The 17,832-nt window shown below is 54.2% G+C and overlaps 1 protein-coding gene across 4 annotated transcripts in view; it reads left to right on the top strand.

The window, feature by feature from the left end:
• Positions 1-17,832, top strand: part of DYSF (dysferlin) — a 307,503-nt gene that overhangs the window by 159,657 nt on the left and 130,014 nt on the right. For all 4 annotated transcript variants that reach the window (XM_073343024.2, XM_073343025.2, XM_073343023.2 and 1 more), the window contains exons 27-29: positions 332-437; positions 1,703-1,845; positions 5,962-6,135. In XM_073343024.2, the coding sequence (XP_073199125.2) occupies positions 332-437; positions 1,703-1,845; positions 5,962-6,135 (423 nt within the window). The remainder of the gene's footprint in view (positions 1-331; positions 438-1,702; positions 1,846-5,961; positions 6,136-17,832) is intronic.

Raw genomic sequence — 17,832 nt, 5'->3', positions numbered from 1 at the left:
TCCATTCTGCACCATCCGGCCAAGTGCTGTCAGTTTGGGGAGGGCTCCCTGTCTCATTGGTCCATCTCTAGCACAGCAAGTGAGTCCCTGCGGGGAGTCTCAGCATAACCCGAACAACGGAGCTATTGCAACATTTCCATCCATAGATACTATTTACCAAGCATCAGGGTGGAGCCTGGCACTGGGTGCTCTATGCTCCAGAGGGCTCACAGGCTAAAAGGGGAACTGATACAAGGCCGGCTTTGTTGCTAGCCACCTTGGAAGTCTGTGTGGGCTGTGGGTGCGCTCATAGGCCGAATATTGCTCAGTAAACGCACCCCATGTCTTCCAGAATGGGGAGAAAGTGCTTCCTAAGGAGGAGATCGAGTGTCCCCCAGGATGGAAATGGGAAGACGTGGAATGGGACACAGATCTCAACCGAGCGGTTGATGAGAGAGGTATGCCAGAACCTTACGTATATTTCAGCTTCCCTCCCCATCCCCCTTTACTCTGCCCACTGTGGCCATTGCCTCTCCAGGGAGGAGCCCTGCACACAGCTTCCCCATCCCAGCCTACCTGTCCCCCTTTGTCCACTACAGCTACAAAAACATTCCCTCCATTTCTACCTGGGTCTACTCTGGTGCCCCACTGCAGTGCTTCCATTCACGTCAGTGGGAGCTGATGGATCCTGGGATGCGTCTGTGCTGAGAGTTCTCTCCCCCATCAGTCTAGCACGAGGACAGCTCGGCTGAAGTTAGCAGGGATGGAAGCGCTCGTGCCAGCAGGGTGAAAGCGTTTTTACCCCTCTGTTCGTGCTGGACCAGCGATGGGGAAAGGGCCAGCGTAGAAGAGGCCAGCAGATCCCTAGCGCAGCCACAGCCAGGATTCCTCACCAGAAAGATACCGACAGACGGGCGAGAGAGCAACAAAAGTCCCCTAGAGGGACTGCCCCTGCTTTGACAGAGCCAAGCTAAAAGGGGGAACATTGGCTGCTGAGCCTTGGAAAGGTGTGAGTGCCGAGGAGGACACAAGGGGTTACTAGGAGGAGGGCGAGATGCAACTGGGCTGGATCTGAGCCTCCTGATAGTGCGAAGCAGTCAGCTGGGTAGTGTGCTCCCACAGGACGGGGTAGGCACCCATCACATACTTACTTATTGAAGGGACCAGCAGATTACTTAACCTGGCAGCCAAACCAACCAGAGTTGCTGGAGTGGGAGGCAGCACGGGACACCCCACTGGAGTTCAAGACCAGCATGTTAACCTCTCAGCCATCCCAGATGGACGAAGAGGGACTGCAGACCAGCCTGGACAAATGACTAGAAATGCTGGGAACCATCTGGATGACCTAGAAGGATTTGTTCTAAGGTCACACCCAAGAGTTGAATGTCCACAGAGCAGCCCCCTGCATGAATCAGCAGTAGGGCATGCATAACCAGGGTCATCTGGTCCAAAGCATGGAGCCTTGGGCACGTGAGCTAAAGGGGTAACTCTGACATCTGGCAGCAGTAGTAGGCTGCTATTGTCTGTGTGGCCAGCCACTCGGAGCGGGGAAGTGACACACACTTTAAAAGCATGTTGCAGGCAGGTTCTGGAAAGCAAGTTTTGTTATTTAGGAAAACCCCAACTGAAATTGATTTTGAAAGCATCTGCAATGACTTAATGGTTAGATGCAAAGGCAGCTGCCCTATCCCCGCATTCACCCTGGTATCTCCTTTACTCTGAGGCTGGGAGTACGGCATCGCTATCCCGCCAGACCGTAAGCCCAAGGCCTGGGTGCCGGCCGAGAAGATGTACCACACTAGCCGCCGGCGGCGGTGGGTGCGGCTCCGCAGGAGGGACCTTAAGCAGATGGAGGCTGTGAAAAAGGTATGGCGATCCCAGAGGAGAATAATACCTAGGGCCAGATCCCCAAATGGGGTCCATTGGTGTTGCTCTGTTCCTAGCTCTGCCATTGGGCTGCCAGGTGATCTTGGTCAAGTCACTTTGTCTCTGATTCACAGTCGTAAAATGGGGGTGATGCTACTGACCTCCTTTCCAAAGCACTTTGAGATCTGACGGAAAGCCCTGTTTGAGAGCTACATAGTATGACTTCTGGGGTGGCGTATGACTCTACCTGCGTAGGGGGAGAAAATTTGTCCCTTCAATGGTATGCTTTTCTGGGCAAGGACCTTGGCTTCCCCTCGGCCTCAGAAGCACCTGGGACACTGACACAATAGGAATAATTGTGAGGTTATTGCTGTTGTTTTATTAATAAGTCAATGGGGCAGGACCCCAGCTGGTGTCCGTCGGCCGTAGCTCCATTGGAGTCAACGGGGCAGGTCCCCTGCTGGTGTCCGTCGGCCGTAGCTCCATTGGAGTCAACGGGGCAGGTCCCCTGCTGGTGTCCGTCGGCCGTAGCTCCATTGGAGTCAACGGGGCAGGTCCCCTGCTGGTGTCCGTCGGCCGTAGCTCCATTGGAGTCAACGGGGCAGGTCCCCTGCTGGTGTCCGTCGGCCGTAGCTCCATTGGAGTCAACGGGGCAGGTCCCCTGCTGGTGTCCGTCGGCCGTAGCTCCATTGGAGTCAACGGGGCAGGTCCCCTGCTGGTGTCCGTCGGCCGTAGCTCCATTGGAGTCAACGGGGCACGTCCCCTGCTGGTGTCCGTCGGCCGTAGCTCCATTGGAGTCAACGGGGCAGGTCCCCTGCTGGTGTCCGTCGGCCGTAGCTCCATTGGAGTCAACGGGGCAGGTCCCCTGCTGGTGTCCGTCGGCCGTAGCTCCATTGGAGTCAACGGGGCAGGTCCCCTGCTGGTGTCCGTCGGCCGTAGCTCCATTGGAGTCAACGGGGCAGGTCCCCTGCTGGTGTCCGTCGGCCGTAGCTCCATTGGAGTCAACGGGGCAGGTCCCCTGCTGGTGTCCGTCGGCCGTAGCTCCATTGGAGTCAACGGGGCAGGTCCCCTGCTGGTGTCCGTCGGCCGTAGCTCCATTGGAGTCAATGGGGCAGGTCCCCAGCTGGTGTCAGTCGGTGTTGCTCAGTTGAAGATGATGGAGCTCCTCCAATTCACTCCAGCTGAGGAGCTGGCCCATTGTCTCCGAGCAGTTGACAAAGACCAGTTATTCCAGGCCCTGGTGAGGTGAGTAAGGGTTGTTGTCCCCCACTGCACAGATGGGGCAATTGCAGAGGAGAGGTCTAGGATCAGATTTTCATGAATAGCTGCCATGTCGATGTGCCTCCGTTTTTGGATGAGCAGCTTGAGACGCTTTGACTGAGTGCCTGCTGCTTCCCATGACGTCTGCTGGAACGGAATTGTGTTTTAAACCAAATTAAAAACCAGAACGCCCCTCAGCAAGGATTCCTGCAGGCGTTCCTGCTGCGAATGGCACAGGGAGCCTTTCCCCTCAGGCTGTAGCTTTAACCCATTGCAGGCTGGGAGTGGCTGAGAGGCGTGGCTCAGGCCCCAGTGGGGAAGGGCAACTTTTGCCAGCAGGCTCAGGAAAGAAGCCAAGGGTTGACTGAGGCTTGGAAGGTGACCTTGTCTCTGACTCCCGAGGCCCGTTGGGTGAGGGCGTGTCGGCAGGGCAGTGGGCATAGCTGATGTGGAGAAGCAGAGGACCCCGTTTCCAGAGCTCGCACTTTTCACCAAGTCCCAATCCTTCTCACACGTGGTTCCCCCTCCTCCCCACCTCACGTGCATGCCCGCCCAAGCTTTCCTGGCTATGGTGAAATATGCACAGCAGGCTGTTCGGCGAGGGTGAGAACCGCTCCCGTGCAGAGAGGCTAGCACAAGGACTTAAACACCACTGGAGCCCCGAGGGGCGATAACCCATTTAGCCCGTACATTCACGGCCGGAGATCAGACCCTATGGACGGGGGGATCTAGGCTTTGTGCCGGAAGCTCTGCCCAGGGCTCGGTTTCAGCCTCCCTGCCTAATTTCTGAAATATTCCCAGCATCCCGCTGTCTCGCTGCTCCCCACTAGGTGTCCCCGTTGGCCCAGGAATGCCGTTGAAATGGCTGCAGCCTGGAGGCTTGCGACAGTCAAATGCCCGCGAGATTTTCTCTTTTGCTCTTTCACTAGAAAATGCAGGGAGACCCGACTACCAAACCACTGCACAGCGGTCGATCGGGCCCCCGTGGCTTTCCAGAGGCTGCGATAGGCTAGCGACATGGCACGGCAGCCTCTGAAATCATACCAGGGCACCTAAGCTCTGCCAGCCAGCACGCCTGCCCCTTTAGTATTATTTGATGAAGAGAACTCGGTGCTGGTGAAAGGTCCCAGTTCTGTCACACACCTCCTGGGGGACCTTGGGCAAGTCACTTAGGCTCTCTACACCCCTTGTTCCCCCTCTGGCAAATTGGGATAGGAATCCTGCCTTTGTCTGGTTAGATTGTAAACTCACTGGGGGCAGGGACTGTCTATAACCATATGTTTGTCCAGCTCCCAGCACAATGGGGCCTGATCTCAGCCGGCTCCTACCACCGTACAAATACATGAGTGATAATATCACAACGGATGCTGATGTCTTCTCCTTATCCAGAAGACAGGCAGAGCTTCCATCCCTGCCCCAGGCCTTAGCTGTGATCCAAAGAGAGGGGGACTTGTCTCCAGGGTCCAATCGATCCTCCAAGGAGCTCAGACTCGCTGGGCAGGGGACTGACTCATTTTACAGGCCTGTCATGTGGGAAGGACTTTCAGATCCCCAGCCACGTGTGAAACAGTGACCTCGAACTGAGAGCCTCAAGTCTGCCCCGCTTTCCATCTCAGTGTAAATCCAGTGCAGAGGGTCCAGGGGGAAAGTATCGACAGGGTTTACCAGCGAGGAAACCCGTCAGAAGCCCCCTGCTCACTGGTGAATAACCAAAGGTGGGCAGGGGAGGAAACATACTGTTAAGCTCTGAAGTATCAGATGCAGGCAGAGAAACATGGGGGATGAGGGCAGCGAGGAGAGAAACTGATCTGATGCTTTTCTCCTTTACAATGGCAAAGTCTCTAAAGTGCCTCAGCCGACAACTGTAGCAGCTCCCCAGCTTTGAGCTAGTCCAGAGCTTGGAGGGGAGACCTCCAAGGAAAACAGGGTGCTGCGGGTGACCCGGTAGGCGGTGTCCTTCCCCTCGAGTCATCGCTGAGCTCATGCTCTGCATCAGATGAGGTGTAATGCAAAGCGCTTGGCCGGTCTGTGGTAAGAATCAAGGTGTTAGCTGACTTTAGCAGCCTGGCAACATTAGCATGGGGTCAATTACTGCCGACCTAGCTCCGTTCCCCTGCAGTGTCAAGTGCAGATGATCTTCTTTATCTCTTCCCCACTACGCCTACAAGTGGTGTTAAACACTTACTGGTCGTATTTATTCTTTATAGCGGGGCCAGGTCTAAAGACCTCAGTCCAGGGCTGGGGACCCATTGCGCTAGGTGCTGTACACACATACAATGAAGAGACAGCCCTTGCCATCCAGAGTTTACAGGCCAAGACCCAGCTCCTCAAAGGTATTTAGGCACTTAACTGCCATTTAAATCAATGGGAGTTAGGCTCCTAAATACCTCTGAAGATCTGGGCCTAAGTAAACAGGGGTCTTGTTTCACCCCACAGGTGGCTGCACATCAGTAGTGAGTAAATTATCCCTATTTGGGGTGCAAAGGAGATGGTAGTGAATGAAAGGCTGTACCCTGGATGGCTCTGCAGTGCCGTCAGGTTAATTTGGGGCTCTCAGCATGGTTCTTGATTGATGCCAAAGAACCACCAGCAACTGGACCAGTGGGGTACCCATTCTAACTACCAGTGATGAATGGGTCTTGGGGGATGGGGCAGCTCAGTGGCAGTATGGGGGAAGCTTGCCCTGTGGCTGCGTGTCCTGGGCCTGCTCTGTGGATACTTGGCACCACTCTCCAGAGGTCAATCCAGCTCTTGGCATCAGCGTTAACCAGAAGGGGGCTGGGGAGCGGATCTGTCCCCCTGCAGATGGTCCTTCCTTGCAGCGCTGTGATTCCCCTGCTCTCTGCCCCCATGCAGCACAAGCAGGAGGAGTTGGAAGGTGAGGGCTGGGAATACGCCTCTCTCTTTGGCTGGAAGTTCCACCTCAACTACCGCAAGACGGACACCTTCCGCCGCCGTCGCTGGAGGCGCCGCATGGAGCCGCTGGAGCGCACTGGAGCGGCTGCTGTCTTTGCCCTGGAGGGCACTTTGGTAGGTACCAGGGCAGGTTTTATTGCCAAGTCCTGGGGTTTCGGAAGGCGGTGGGTAGAAACGGGCTTGAGCCAGGAAATTCAGATCCAGATCCAAATTATTTGATAGATTGTGAGGCCGGATGGGACCGTTAGGGTCATCCGGTCTGACCTCCCGCAAACCACAGGCCAGAGAATTTTGCTCAGTGATTCCTAAAGCAAGCCAATAACGCCTGGCTGAGCTAGAGCAGATCTTTCAGAAGAACATCTAGTTTTGATGTGATGACTCCAAGCGATGGAGAACCCTGGCCCTTGGCAGCGGTTCCAGTGGTTAATCACCCACCCTGTTCCTTATTTCCAGTAAGAATATTTCCACTTCTCAGCCACTGGATCTTGGTCTGCCTTTGGCTGCTAGATTAAAGGCAGCTGCAGGGTGTGGGGTTAGCTCTGTCTGTACCAGCCCAACTCCAGTTGGCTCAACCAAGGTGCCACTCTTCTTTTGGCTCCTCCTGGTGTCGTGGGAACATGTGCTTCCCGATTCAGGCCTTTGCTGCTGCAACATGCACGATGAACACACAGGTGGGTCAGAGTCATCCTTGTCTCTCTGTGGAGTTACACCAGGCAGGGCTGGATTTAGCCTGGTGAGTCTGGTTGCCAGGCACAGGGGGACTGCTCAGCGGACTTGCTCAATGCACCTGTACGGGATAGTGAGAAAGGGAGCTGAAGAGGGCTCTCCAGCTGGGATGAAGGCAGTACAGCTCTTATCACCATGGCTTGGGAGAGGCTATCCCAGCAGAGCTGCTGCTTAAGGACTGTAAGGTTCAAGTCCCAGCTGCATGGGCAGTGAATCTGGCCATCGTCCAGGGCAGGAATCCCTCTCAGCTAGTTGAGTCTACTGTAGAATCTCGCCAAAGGCAACAAGGAAACCCAGATATTCTCCAGAATTATAAACTGCGCCTCCAACCTGCCTTGGTACTTAGACCTCAGGGTGCATCTCAGCCCTTTATTATTGATACAGGGTTCAGCCAGGATACTTGGATTCAAACCTGAACTTCCCCAGAGTTGGGCAGGGGTGGTGGTGTGGGCCCAGTCTCTAATGCAACACAGGCCCATACAGAAGGAGAAATTCAATAAACCACTGTAATATCAGACCCATCCCCCTAGGCTCAGAGACACATCTCCATCAGAGGAGCCGGCACAGGTGGCCCAGTCCATTTTGAATAGCTGTGAGTCCCACCTCGGAGCTCAGGCTTGCAAACAGCCTTGTTATCTGCTCTCTGGGCCCTTCTATTATTTGTTTAACTAATATGCTGGCTTTCTTTATATCTTGTATTTCATAATCGGTTGGCTTTTTCAATAGCTAAATGGGAAACAACCACTGCAGTACAAAGCCCCTATTATAGGGTTGTTTTTTTCCCCTTTGGATTTTTCTTTTTCATGCTACATTTTGTCCTTCCTTTTGTCTGACAGTTGAACTCGGTGGTAAGTTCTAAACAACTTACTACATGGAATTTAATCATGTCAGGTTTTTTATGTTCACATCGACCCTGCGAGCTCTCCAGGTTTTTCCAGAGAGTAATCTTAACTGTTGCATGCCCTGAAGAGATGCACGCTCTGCATGCAGGCTCAGGAGTTAGGACTCCTGGGTTCTATTCCTAGTGCCGCTGCTCATGCTCTCTGACTTGGGGCCACTCACTTAATCCCTCTGAGTCTTGGTTTCTCCACTTATAGCACTGGTTTTCAAACTTTTTTCCTGGGGACCCAGCTGAAGAAAATTGTTGATGCCCGTGACCCAGTGGAGCAGGGGACAAGGGGTTTGAGGTGTGGGAAGGGCTCAGGGCTGGGGACGAGGGGTTTGAGGTGTGGGAGGGGCTCAGGGCTGGGGCAGAGGGTTGGGGTGCGAGAGGAGGTCAGGGCTCTGCGCTGGGGATGAGGGGTTTGGGGTGTGGGAGGGGCTCAGGGTTTGGGGGGACTCAGGGCTTGGGCAGGGAGTTGGGGGGCGGGTGGGTCAGGGCTCTGGGCTGGGGATGAGGGGTTTGGGGTGCAGGAAGGGGTTCCAGGTTTGGGGGGGCTCAGGGCTGGGGCAGGGGATTGGGGCTCGGACTTACCTCCGGTGGCTCCCAGTCAGCAGCACAGCCAGGGAGCACTACGGACCACGCTGCGCCCCAAAAGTGACCAGCAGCAGGTCTGGCTCCTAGGCAGAGGCGCACTAGCGGCTCTGCACAACTCTCGCCCGTAGGCACCCCCCACAATTCCCATTGGCCGGTTGCTGGTCAATGGGAGTGTGGACCTGGTGCTCGGGGTGGGGGCAGCGCATGGAGCCCTGTCCCCGCCCTGCCTAGAAGCCGGGCCCACTGCGGGCTGCTTCTGGGGCACAGCGCGGTGTCGGAAAAGGTAGGTACTAGCCTGCCTTCGCTGGGCAGCACCGCCGACGGGACTTTTAATGTCCCGGTCAGCAGTGCGACCCAGTGCCTTCCATGCCGTAACCCAGTAGTGGGTTGCGACCCACAGTTTGAAAAACACTGCCGTAGAGGGCAGTGGTGTCACACACGCACAGGGGCAGTAAAGCATGATGGTCTGCCATTAAATTGCTTTGTGACCTTGGTCAGCTCCTTTCCCCTCTCTGTGCCTCAGTGTCCCCTTCAGCGCAATGGGGATACAGATATGGACATTCCTTTGTTGTGTTCAGGAGGGTTTCCTTAGAGATCGACCCAAGCTGCAGAATTTGGATCCAGTTTAGGTTTGGTGGCGGGGGAAGAATGCCCCATTTTTGTGCTCACTTTGAAGACCATAGTAGGGCGGGTTGGGAAACAGGTTCTCTGTCCGGAAAGATTTTGTGATTTCCAAATTTTCCCATCCAGAACTGAGAGTCTCACATGGGGTGGTCTCGATTTGTTAGCTCACCAGTCTTGCTCCGTCCCCCACTATTTGGCCACACCCAACTCTGCATTTGTCAAGTCCTTGTGAAGGAGTGACCCCTCCTGGCCAAGTTCTTGGTAGTCTGTCCCCGTTCCGATAACAGGGAAGCAGCAGATTCGTGGCGCCAGGAGGGTATAGCAATTTCCCCTCTCTTGGTATTAACACCTCCTCATCAGTTATTGGGAGTGGACCACATCCATCCTGACTGAATTGGCCTTGTTAACACTGGTTCTCCCTTCTCTTCATGTGTCAGTATATTTATGCCTGCATCTGTAATTTTCACTCCATGCATCTGAAGAAGTGGGGTTTTTACCCACAAAAGCTTATGCCCAAATAAATCTGTTAGTCTTTAAGGTGCCACCAGACTCCTCATTGTTTTTGTGGATACAGACTAACATGGCTACCCCTCTGATACTTTTCTCCTAAATCACGCACTGAGTTAATGGCAGATTGGTGGCTAGAATCCAGTTCTCCTGCCTCCCTAAGGGACCCTCCACACAGGGCCTACACGAGCTGGGAGAATCCCCTTCTTGTAGGCTGTATTCTCCCTGCCTTAACTATTGTGGAAGTGTGCATCACTGCCCTTTTCTGGATAGAATCGGAGCTGCTCAATTTTGTGTCATAGGCTCTATACTGCTTGCAGTTTGATAAAGATTCTCCTTTAGCGTCATTGGCAGGATCCTGAACTTTTGAAGCAGCAGTTCTAGCCCCATTGTTGCACTGAAAAATGAGGGGTACAGCAAAGAGACAGCAGTGATCTCCCTGGATAGCTGTGGATTAAAATTAAAGCAAGAAAACAGAACTAGTTTCAGTGCATTTTATTATGGATGGATTTTACAGCCCCGTCTTTGATGTTCTGGGCAGGGGCGGCTCTACCAATTTTGCTGCCCCAAGCAGTTGCCGCCGAATTGCCGCCGCTGCATCAGCAGTGGAGCTGCAGCCGAATCGCCGCTGTGGGACAGGGACGGCCGCCCCATTCTGAATGCCGCCCCAAGCACCCGCTTGCAAAGCGGGTGCCTGGAGCCGGCCCTGGTTCTGGGTGCTTGCTAAACTTCTGGGCAGGGGAAGCCCTTGCCTCGTAGAGCCTCGCAATCCACAGATAGACAGGGAGCCGAGAGGAGGCGAAGGAGAGCAACAGTGGGTAGCATGACTCTAGGTCAGCTCAGTTCACTGTAAGCAGCATGGCAAAAGAGGGTCCTCTGTGTGTGTGTGTGTGTGTGTGTGTGCACTGCCATTGTAACTGTGCCGTGGAGTGAGTGCGTGTGTGTGTGTGTGTGCACTGCCATTGTAACTGTGCCATGGGGAGTGTGTGTGTGTGTGCGTGTGTGTGCGCACTGCCATTGTAACTGTGCCGTGGAGTGTGTGTGTGTGTGTGTGTGTGCGCACTGCCATTGTAACTGTGCCGTGGAGTGTGTGTGTGTGTGTGTGTGTGCGCACTGCCATTGTAACTGTGCCGTGGAGTGTGTGTGTGTGTGCGTGTGTGTGCGCACTGCCATTGTAACTGTGCCGTGGGGAGTGTGTGTGTGTGTGTGTGTGTGCGCACTGCCATTGTAACTGTGCCGTGGAGTGTGTGTGTGTGTGCGTGTGTGTGCGCACTGCCATTGTAACTGTGCCATGGGGAGTGTGTGTGTGTGTGCGCACTGCCATTGTAACTGTGCCGTGGGGAGTGTGTGTGTGTGTGTGTGCGCGCGCACTGCCATTGTAACTGTGCCGTGGAGTGAGTGTGTGTGTGTGTGCGCACTGCCATTGTAACTGTGCCGTGGGGAGTGTGTGTGTGTGTGTGTGCGCACACTGCCGTTGTAACTGTGCCGTGGAGTGTGTGTGTGTGTGCGTGTGTGTGCGCACTGCCATTGTAACTGTGCCATGGGGAGTGTGTGTGTGTGTGCGCACTGCCGTTGTAACTGTGCCGTGGAGTGTGTGTGTGTGTGTGTGTGCGCGCACTGCCATTGTAACTGTGCCGTGGGGAGTGTGTGTGTGTGTGCGTGTGTGCACACTGCCATTGTAACTGTGCCGTGGGGTGTGCGTGTGCGCGCACTGCCATTGTAATTGTGCCGTGGGGAGTGTGTGTGCGTGTGTGTGTGTGTGTGTGTGCGCGCACTGCCATTGTAACTGTGCCGTGGGGAGTGTGTGTGAGTGTGTGTGCGCGCGCACTGCCATTGTAACTGTGCCGTGGAGTGTGTGTGTGTGCGTGTGTGTGTGTGTGCGCACTGCCATTGTAACTGTGCCATGGAGTGTGTGTGTGTGCGTGTGTGTGTGTGTGCGCACTGCCATTGTAACTGTGCCATGGAGTGTGTGTGTGTGCGTGTGTGTGTGTGTGCGCACTGCCATTGTAACTGTGCCGTGGGGAGTGTGTGTGTGTGTGTGTGCGCACTGCCGTTGTAACTGTGCCGTGGAGTGTGTGTGTGTGTGCGTGTGTGTGCGCACTGCCATTGTAACTGTGCCATGGGGAGTGTGTGTGTGTGTGCGCACTGCCATTGTAACTGTGCCGTGGAGTGTGTGTGTGTGTGTGTGTGCGCGCACTGCCATTGTAACTGTGCCGTGGAGTGTGTGTGTGTGTGTGTGTGCGCGCACTGCCATTGTAACTGTGCCGTGGAGTGTGTGTGTGTGTGTGTGTGTGTGTGCGCACTGCCATTGTAACTGTGCCGTGGAGTGTGTGTGTGTGTGCGCACTGCCATTGTAACTGTGCCATGGGGAGTGTGTGTGTGTGTGTGTGTGTGTGTGCACACTGCCATTGTAACTGTGCCGTGGAGTGTGTGTGTGTGCACGCACTGCCATTGTAACTGTGCCATGGGGAGTGTGTGTGTGTGTGTGTGTGCACACTGCCATTGTAACTGTGTCGTGGAGTGTGTGTGTGTGTGTGTGTGCGCACTGCCATTGTAACTGTGCCGTGGGGTGTGCGTGTGCGCGCACTGCCATTGTAACTGTGCCGTGGGGAGTGTGTGTGAGTGTGTGTGCGTGTGCGCGCACTGCCATTGTAACTGTGCCGTGGAGTGTGTGTGTGTGTGTGTGTGTGCGTGTGTGCGCGCACTGCCATTGTAACTGTGCCGTGGGGTGTGTGTGTGTGTGTGTGTGCGCACTGCCATTGTAACTGTGCCGTGGAGTGTGTGTGTGTGTGTGTGCGCACTGCCATTGTAACTGTGCCGTGGAGTGTGTGTGCGTGTGTGTGTGTGTGTGTGTGCGCACTGCCATTGTAACTGTGCCGTGGGGAGTGTGTGTGAGAGTGTGTGTGTGTGTGCGCACTGCCATTGTAACTGTGCCGTGGGGAGTGTGTGTGTGTGTGTGTGCGCGTGCGCACTGCCATTGTAACTGTGCCGTGGGGAGTGTGTGTGCGCGTGCCCCAGTATAACTGTGCTGCAGTGTCTCTGTGTGTGTGTGTGCTGCCACGGTGCTGTGCGTTGGGGTATATGCGTGTGTGTGTCTGTGCTGCCGTTGTAATTGTGTGTTGGATGTGTTTGTGCATGCGCGCCAATGTAACTGAGTCTTCAGTGCTACGTGTGGTGCGGTTGGAGTGTGTCCGTCCGCTGCCATTGTGACTGGGCGTGTGTATATGTGTGCACTGCCATTGTAACGGTGTGGGGGGTGTGTGCGAAGCCATGGTAATTGTGCGTTTGGGGTGCGTGTGGGCGCAGCTGTTGTGACTGCATTTTGGGGGGGTGCCAATGCCAGTGTGCAGTTGGAGCGTGAGTATGCTCACCATTGTCACTGAGTTTGCGGGCAGGGGGTTCACATGGTGTTGTAACTGCACCTTGCTGCTCCCCAATCAACCTTCTCCTGTTTCCCCTTTCCCCAGCGGGAGGCAGGGCTTAGACATCTAGCTGCGTTTCTTTCGGTCTCATTTCAACCCCCAGCAGCCCTCCCTGCCTGAGTGCTGAAGTTTTATGAGGGCTTTACCAGCCGCACGAAGGTCCTGGTTTCAGATTCATTAGCCTGTAAATAAAATGGGTCTGCCTAAATGCCGGCTACTGTGCTGGGGGTGCGGGAATCAACAGAGAGGGCTGCTCTGGGGTGACGGTACTGTGTCGTAGACGCAACCCCCCTGCCCCACCACCGCTGCTCAGCTTGGGTCAAGCAGGCCCAGCTGGAGGCACGTAAGGTCTGAGTCTCAAAGCCGATGCGCGCCCTCAGCTCCCCCTGACTGCGGCTGGGATGGTGGGTGGTGGGAAAGTCTTCAAATCAGGCCTCAAAGTTGGGCTTCCGGAGACCAAGGTGCCCAAAGTTAGAACAGGGACCCATGCCCCGTGATTCCTGCATCAAGCCCCTACCTTCTGGCTGAGCTACAGGACATCTCTTAGAAAGACATCCAGTCTTGACTTGGGCTCCAAGTGATGGACAAACATCACGTCTCTATGTAAGCCATTCCAGGGTTGCCTCCTAGACTCCGTCATGATCTAGAGGCAATCTCATTCCTCCAGAGTTCCTGTTTGCAGCGGGGAAGCACCAGCTCCTTGTGCGGCTGGGTTGTGTGTATTTGGCTGGGACCCCCTTGAGGGCGAGAAGAGTGGGCACGGTCACACTGTCGGATCTGAACTATTCTGCGAATGCTGTGAAGAGCCCAGCAGGTGAATTATACCCCAGCTATGGGTCTGGCTCAGAGACAGGCCTAATAGCTCAAAGCAAACTCTCAAAGTCTTTGGGCTCAGCTCTCTGAATTCCCATCTGCAGTAGGTCATTCTGGTTTGCCTTTATGCCCTCATAGTTTGGGGTTAGTGGCCACATTTTCTGTGGTTACTTGGGTTTTTTTGCAGATTGCTTTATAAATGATCTTGCCATACTTTATGGTTTTGCAGATTCATGCCTTTTCCAGCACTCCTCACTAACTGGGTCTCATTCCTGCATGACTTATGTGTTTTCCAGGATGCTCTGTGCCACAATAATACCTTATATTTATAAAGTGTCTTCCATCCGGAAAGCTCAGAGCCCCTGGGTGCTTTAGGGTTCATTCCCCTGCCTCTCAAATGCAGCTATCTCTGGGGAGGAATACGGATGATGTCATGCCAGGAGGCATCAGTGTCATCACCATGAAGTGGGGTTGTAGTAATTGCCTCCTACAGCAAAAAGTCAAATGTAGACAGCCCTACTCCAGGAGGATCAACTTCTGGACCAAAATCAACCAGACAGAATTCCTGCTGTAGCTTTTCTGTGCCAAACTGAGGAAACAAGTCTGCATATGTTTGAAGGGGAAAGACCGCGAGTAGAAAGAGGGATTTAGCATAATACAGCAGAGAATAAATAAGAGTAATGGGGTAAATTTAAAGGAAGAAAGGGAAAGCTTAGGTGGAATATTAGGAAGACTCTGAAGGCGGTGAGATGTTGTAGGCTTTGGAACAGTCTCCCCAAGAGAAATTTTGGAAGCTTCATTTTTTTAAACCACCCTGGACAGAACATTAGTAAATGCACCGTGGAAAGCATCCACAATGCGCAGGGCTGGATGACCTTGTAGATCTTTTCCCGCTCTGATTTCTGTGGTTTCTTCACCTGGTCAGAGGGGTCCCTGTTGTAAAACGAAAGGCAAAAATACAACAGGAGGAGGAAGCCAGAACGGGGAACTGAACTTGGCTCCTCTACAGGGCACTGCCAAGTGTTAGGATGGTCCAAAGCCCATTGGAGCCAAGAGGCTATAGCTGCTGGGCCAGCAGTGGAGATGCATCTGCTAACTTTGGGTTTACCCTGGCTGCCTGCCAGTGTTGGAGCTGGGAAGGCACTTGACTATAGTGCCTCTCGAAGGCCCTTCTGCCTGTTCCATCAAATTCCCGCTACCTGCTGGGTTCTTTGCGCCATGCTTCTGTGCCCTGCTGTGGTTGTGGTGTAGCTTCCCCGAGACGGTCAAATTATGGAGCGTCATGTTGTTGCAGGGAAACTGAAGCCCAGTGAGCACTGAAGTGCAAAGGGGAACGAAACAAGCCAGCACCCGGCACAGATTTACTGAACTATTTACAAGGGTTGTTTTCCAACAGGAAGATCATACCAAACATGACCAGAAGGAATTTGTCTTTGATACAAGAATGTGTGTATGCTACTTTGGGGTTTCTGGGCCACAGTCTTCACTGCTCTAGCTGATTTGTGCGTCACTTTGGCCCGTTACCACCATGTCTGCCTTGGTGAACTGTATAATCATCTGCATCATCATTGAAACCACATTAAACACCAGGGCTGGGACCGCAAAGGGGACTAAGAGAGATTGGTTCCCAATTGGTGTTGGAATTCAATCGGAGCTGGCAGCTGTCTTCCTTAGGCTCCTGTGGGAAATTCTAACACAATGGTGGGTGCTGAATTCCTCAGCCTCATGGCACCACACTGGCCATACTCAGCATGTTGGAGGATCAGGAGCAACCCGGTCCTTGGTCCTGGAGATGTTCACCTCCAGGTCACTGGTTTTAATCCCTGCCTGCTTTGTGGTGACCCAAAGCCACAAGTAGCTACCAGGTGACCTCACTCCATTTCCTAGCAGCTTCTGCCTCCAAAACCCCTCAGCTGCAGCTGGTAATAACTGGCTGACTTAGCCAAAAGCACATGCTTTGAATGGGCCTCCGAGACGCACGAGCTGTCTTCCCATGGCAGGGCATATGGTAGAGCCATGCTGGCCGGGACAGTGAGGAAAACGCACCAGCGAGAGGTCTCCAGGGCTGAGAATCCTGCTTTCAGAAAGGCCATTAATTGTACTGTGTGCAAAAGAGCTCAGGGAACAACTCTGAACAAGCTGCCTTCCCTACATGTTTGCCAGCGAATGCATGTTTCAAGGCTGCTTTGACAAACCAGCCATGCCGTTTCCTGCTGTTTCATGGCAGTTCCATCTCTGGGAGAAAAGAAAAAAAGAATTCCCCTTCGATCCAGACACTAATGGTGTGAACAGGCAATGGTGCGGTTAGTGGACCAGGTTCTTAGCACGGAGCCAGGCAGGATGTGTCAAGGGAGCAACCCCTGTGTGTGATGGTAGAGGGTCAATCAGCCGGGCTGGTTAGCTCCTTCCTACTTCTCCAGTCTGCTTCTAGAGATCTGTGTCCATAGGTTACCCGGCCAACTGGAAATTATGCTGAGTTCTCAGTTCATATAGAGCCTGGGAGTTAATGGGATCTGTGCATTTGAGCTCACTGGGAACAGGACTGGCCCTGTACATGGCTCTCAGCTGTGGGCAGTGATCCTAATCCTGATATTCCGATCAGACAAGTTCGCCACTGAAGTCAGGAGGCAGTGAGCAAAGGCGGGAAGGGGGGCCCAGCTGGTTTCATCCTTGGGAGTTTCTAGCTTATTCTTTCAGTGGGTGGGGCAGGTTTGGGGAGTGTGTGTGGTCCCCATAGCCTGCCAAACCCATGAGTTCCAGGCAGATCTCAGGGTGGAAGAGGGGGCATCAGCAGGAGGAAAGTGGCATCTGCATAACAGAAATTGCCAGTGATTGATAGAAACCAAACCAGTCTCAGGATTTTAATGCTACTGTGCTTCTCCCCACACAGCCCCCTGGGCCTGCACTGTCTGCTTGGGGTGCGGCTCGCTTGTTGGTGAAACCACATTAGTACATGAGACAGACGGATGATGGGCACAGGAGGCATGCGCAGTAAGACAGAGCCCACACCGCTCTGCTCTCTCCAGGTCACTGTGCAGCTTCTGTTTTGCCTCCTGCTCCAGCCTTGGTGCCCGGTTAATTTACTCTGCAGAACGACCCCTCGGTGAAAGGCAAGAAGCTGCCACGCAGGGCACTGAATAGCGCCCAGGGCCTTTGCCCCAGGTAGCCTAATCCAGACCCACACTGGGTGACTGCCTGCAGGAAGTGCCTCTGCTTGTAGACGGCAGCTGCTCTGCCTTCGGGATGAAAGCAGCTCCATGGGTGACCTGGCAGCGGTGCCCTGGCCACTACTGGCTGCCGGGCCATGGCTCGAGAGCCTGAGGCCTGTGAAAGGCCAGGCAGCCGTTGCTGAGCCCGGGAGTAGCCACGGCAACTCCATCTCCCTCCGCCTCATGCTGAGGAGGGAAACATGCCTCATTACGCTAGAAGGTAGGGAGAGCCAGATTGTATCCTCACTAATGTGCTTTCCTTGGATCCTCTCTCTCTCTGTGTAACACACACACACACGTTTCTATGCACAGCCTCCGATTTCACACCTACACACCCATCCAAACCACTTCCGATGGCCATTAACGAGAGGTGCAGGCCGCTCTGCCTCTGCGCCCGCTCAGACTCGTGCTGGGGCTAGCGGCCCCGGCCACACACAGGGTGCTGTTGGCCAGAGCCGGGCCGCATGCACCCGCTGTAGGGACTATTTCATCACGTGGTGCTGGCTTCTGGCTGCCCTGGCACTCGCCTGCCGCCAGTTGGCTGACAGACGGAGGGCTCCCGTTGGGCCTGTCACACGGCTGCCTCCGATGCTGCCTCCCACTCTCGCAAAGCACTGATCCATCTTCCCGCCGATGGACTCGCCTGTGGCGGTTCAGTGATGAGACAGAACACAGCTTTATGCAAGCAAACAGGCTGGTCAGCGGAGATGGGCTGTTCCGCCCCCCCGCCTTCCACCTTCTCCTTTTATTATATTTCTCCCCCTAAGCATTACACACTGCTACACAAAGGAATGTATGACGTTGATTCATATGCTTAGTTACCATCCTCTATCTACTACAATCCTGGTTCTCAGGCCTTGAGCCCAGGCTAAAAAAGCCTCCCACAGTTGCTGTCCAAACAATCAAGTTCTCATGGTTCATATCTAGCCCTTGTCCTTGGATAGAGCAATGTGTGCATTGCTTCTAGGAAACAGTCAGGGTGTGCCCCGCCTGCTTCCAGGTGGAATAGCTAAACATTAACCCTTCACTCGCC

The sequence above is a fragment of the Lepidochelys kempii genome, chromosome 4 (assembly GCF_965140285.1).
Source record: "Lepidochelys kempii isolate rLepKem1 chromosome 4, rLepKem1.hap1, whole genome shotgun sequence".
Classification (NCBI taxonomy): Eukaryota; Metazoa; Chordata; order Testudines; family Cheloniidae; genus Lepidochelys; species Lepidochelys kempii.
Note: the sequence above shows the minus strand (reverse complement) of the source record. Positions and strands in the feature narration are given on the sequence as shown.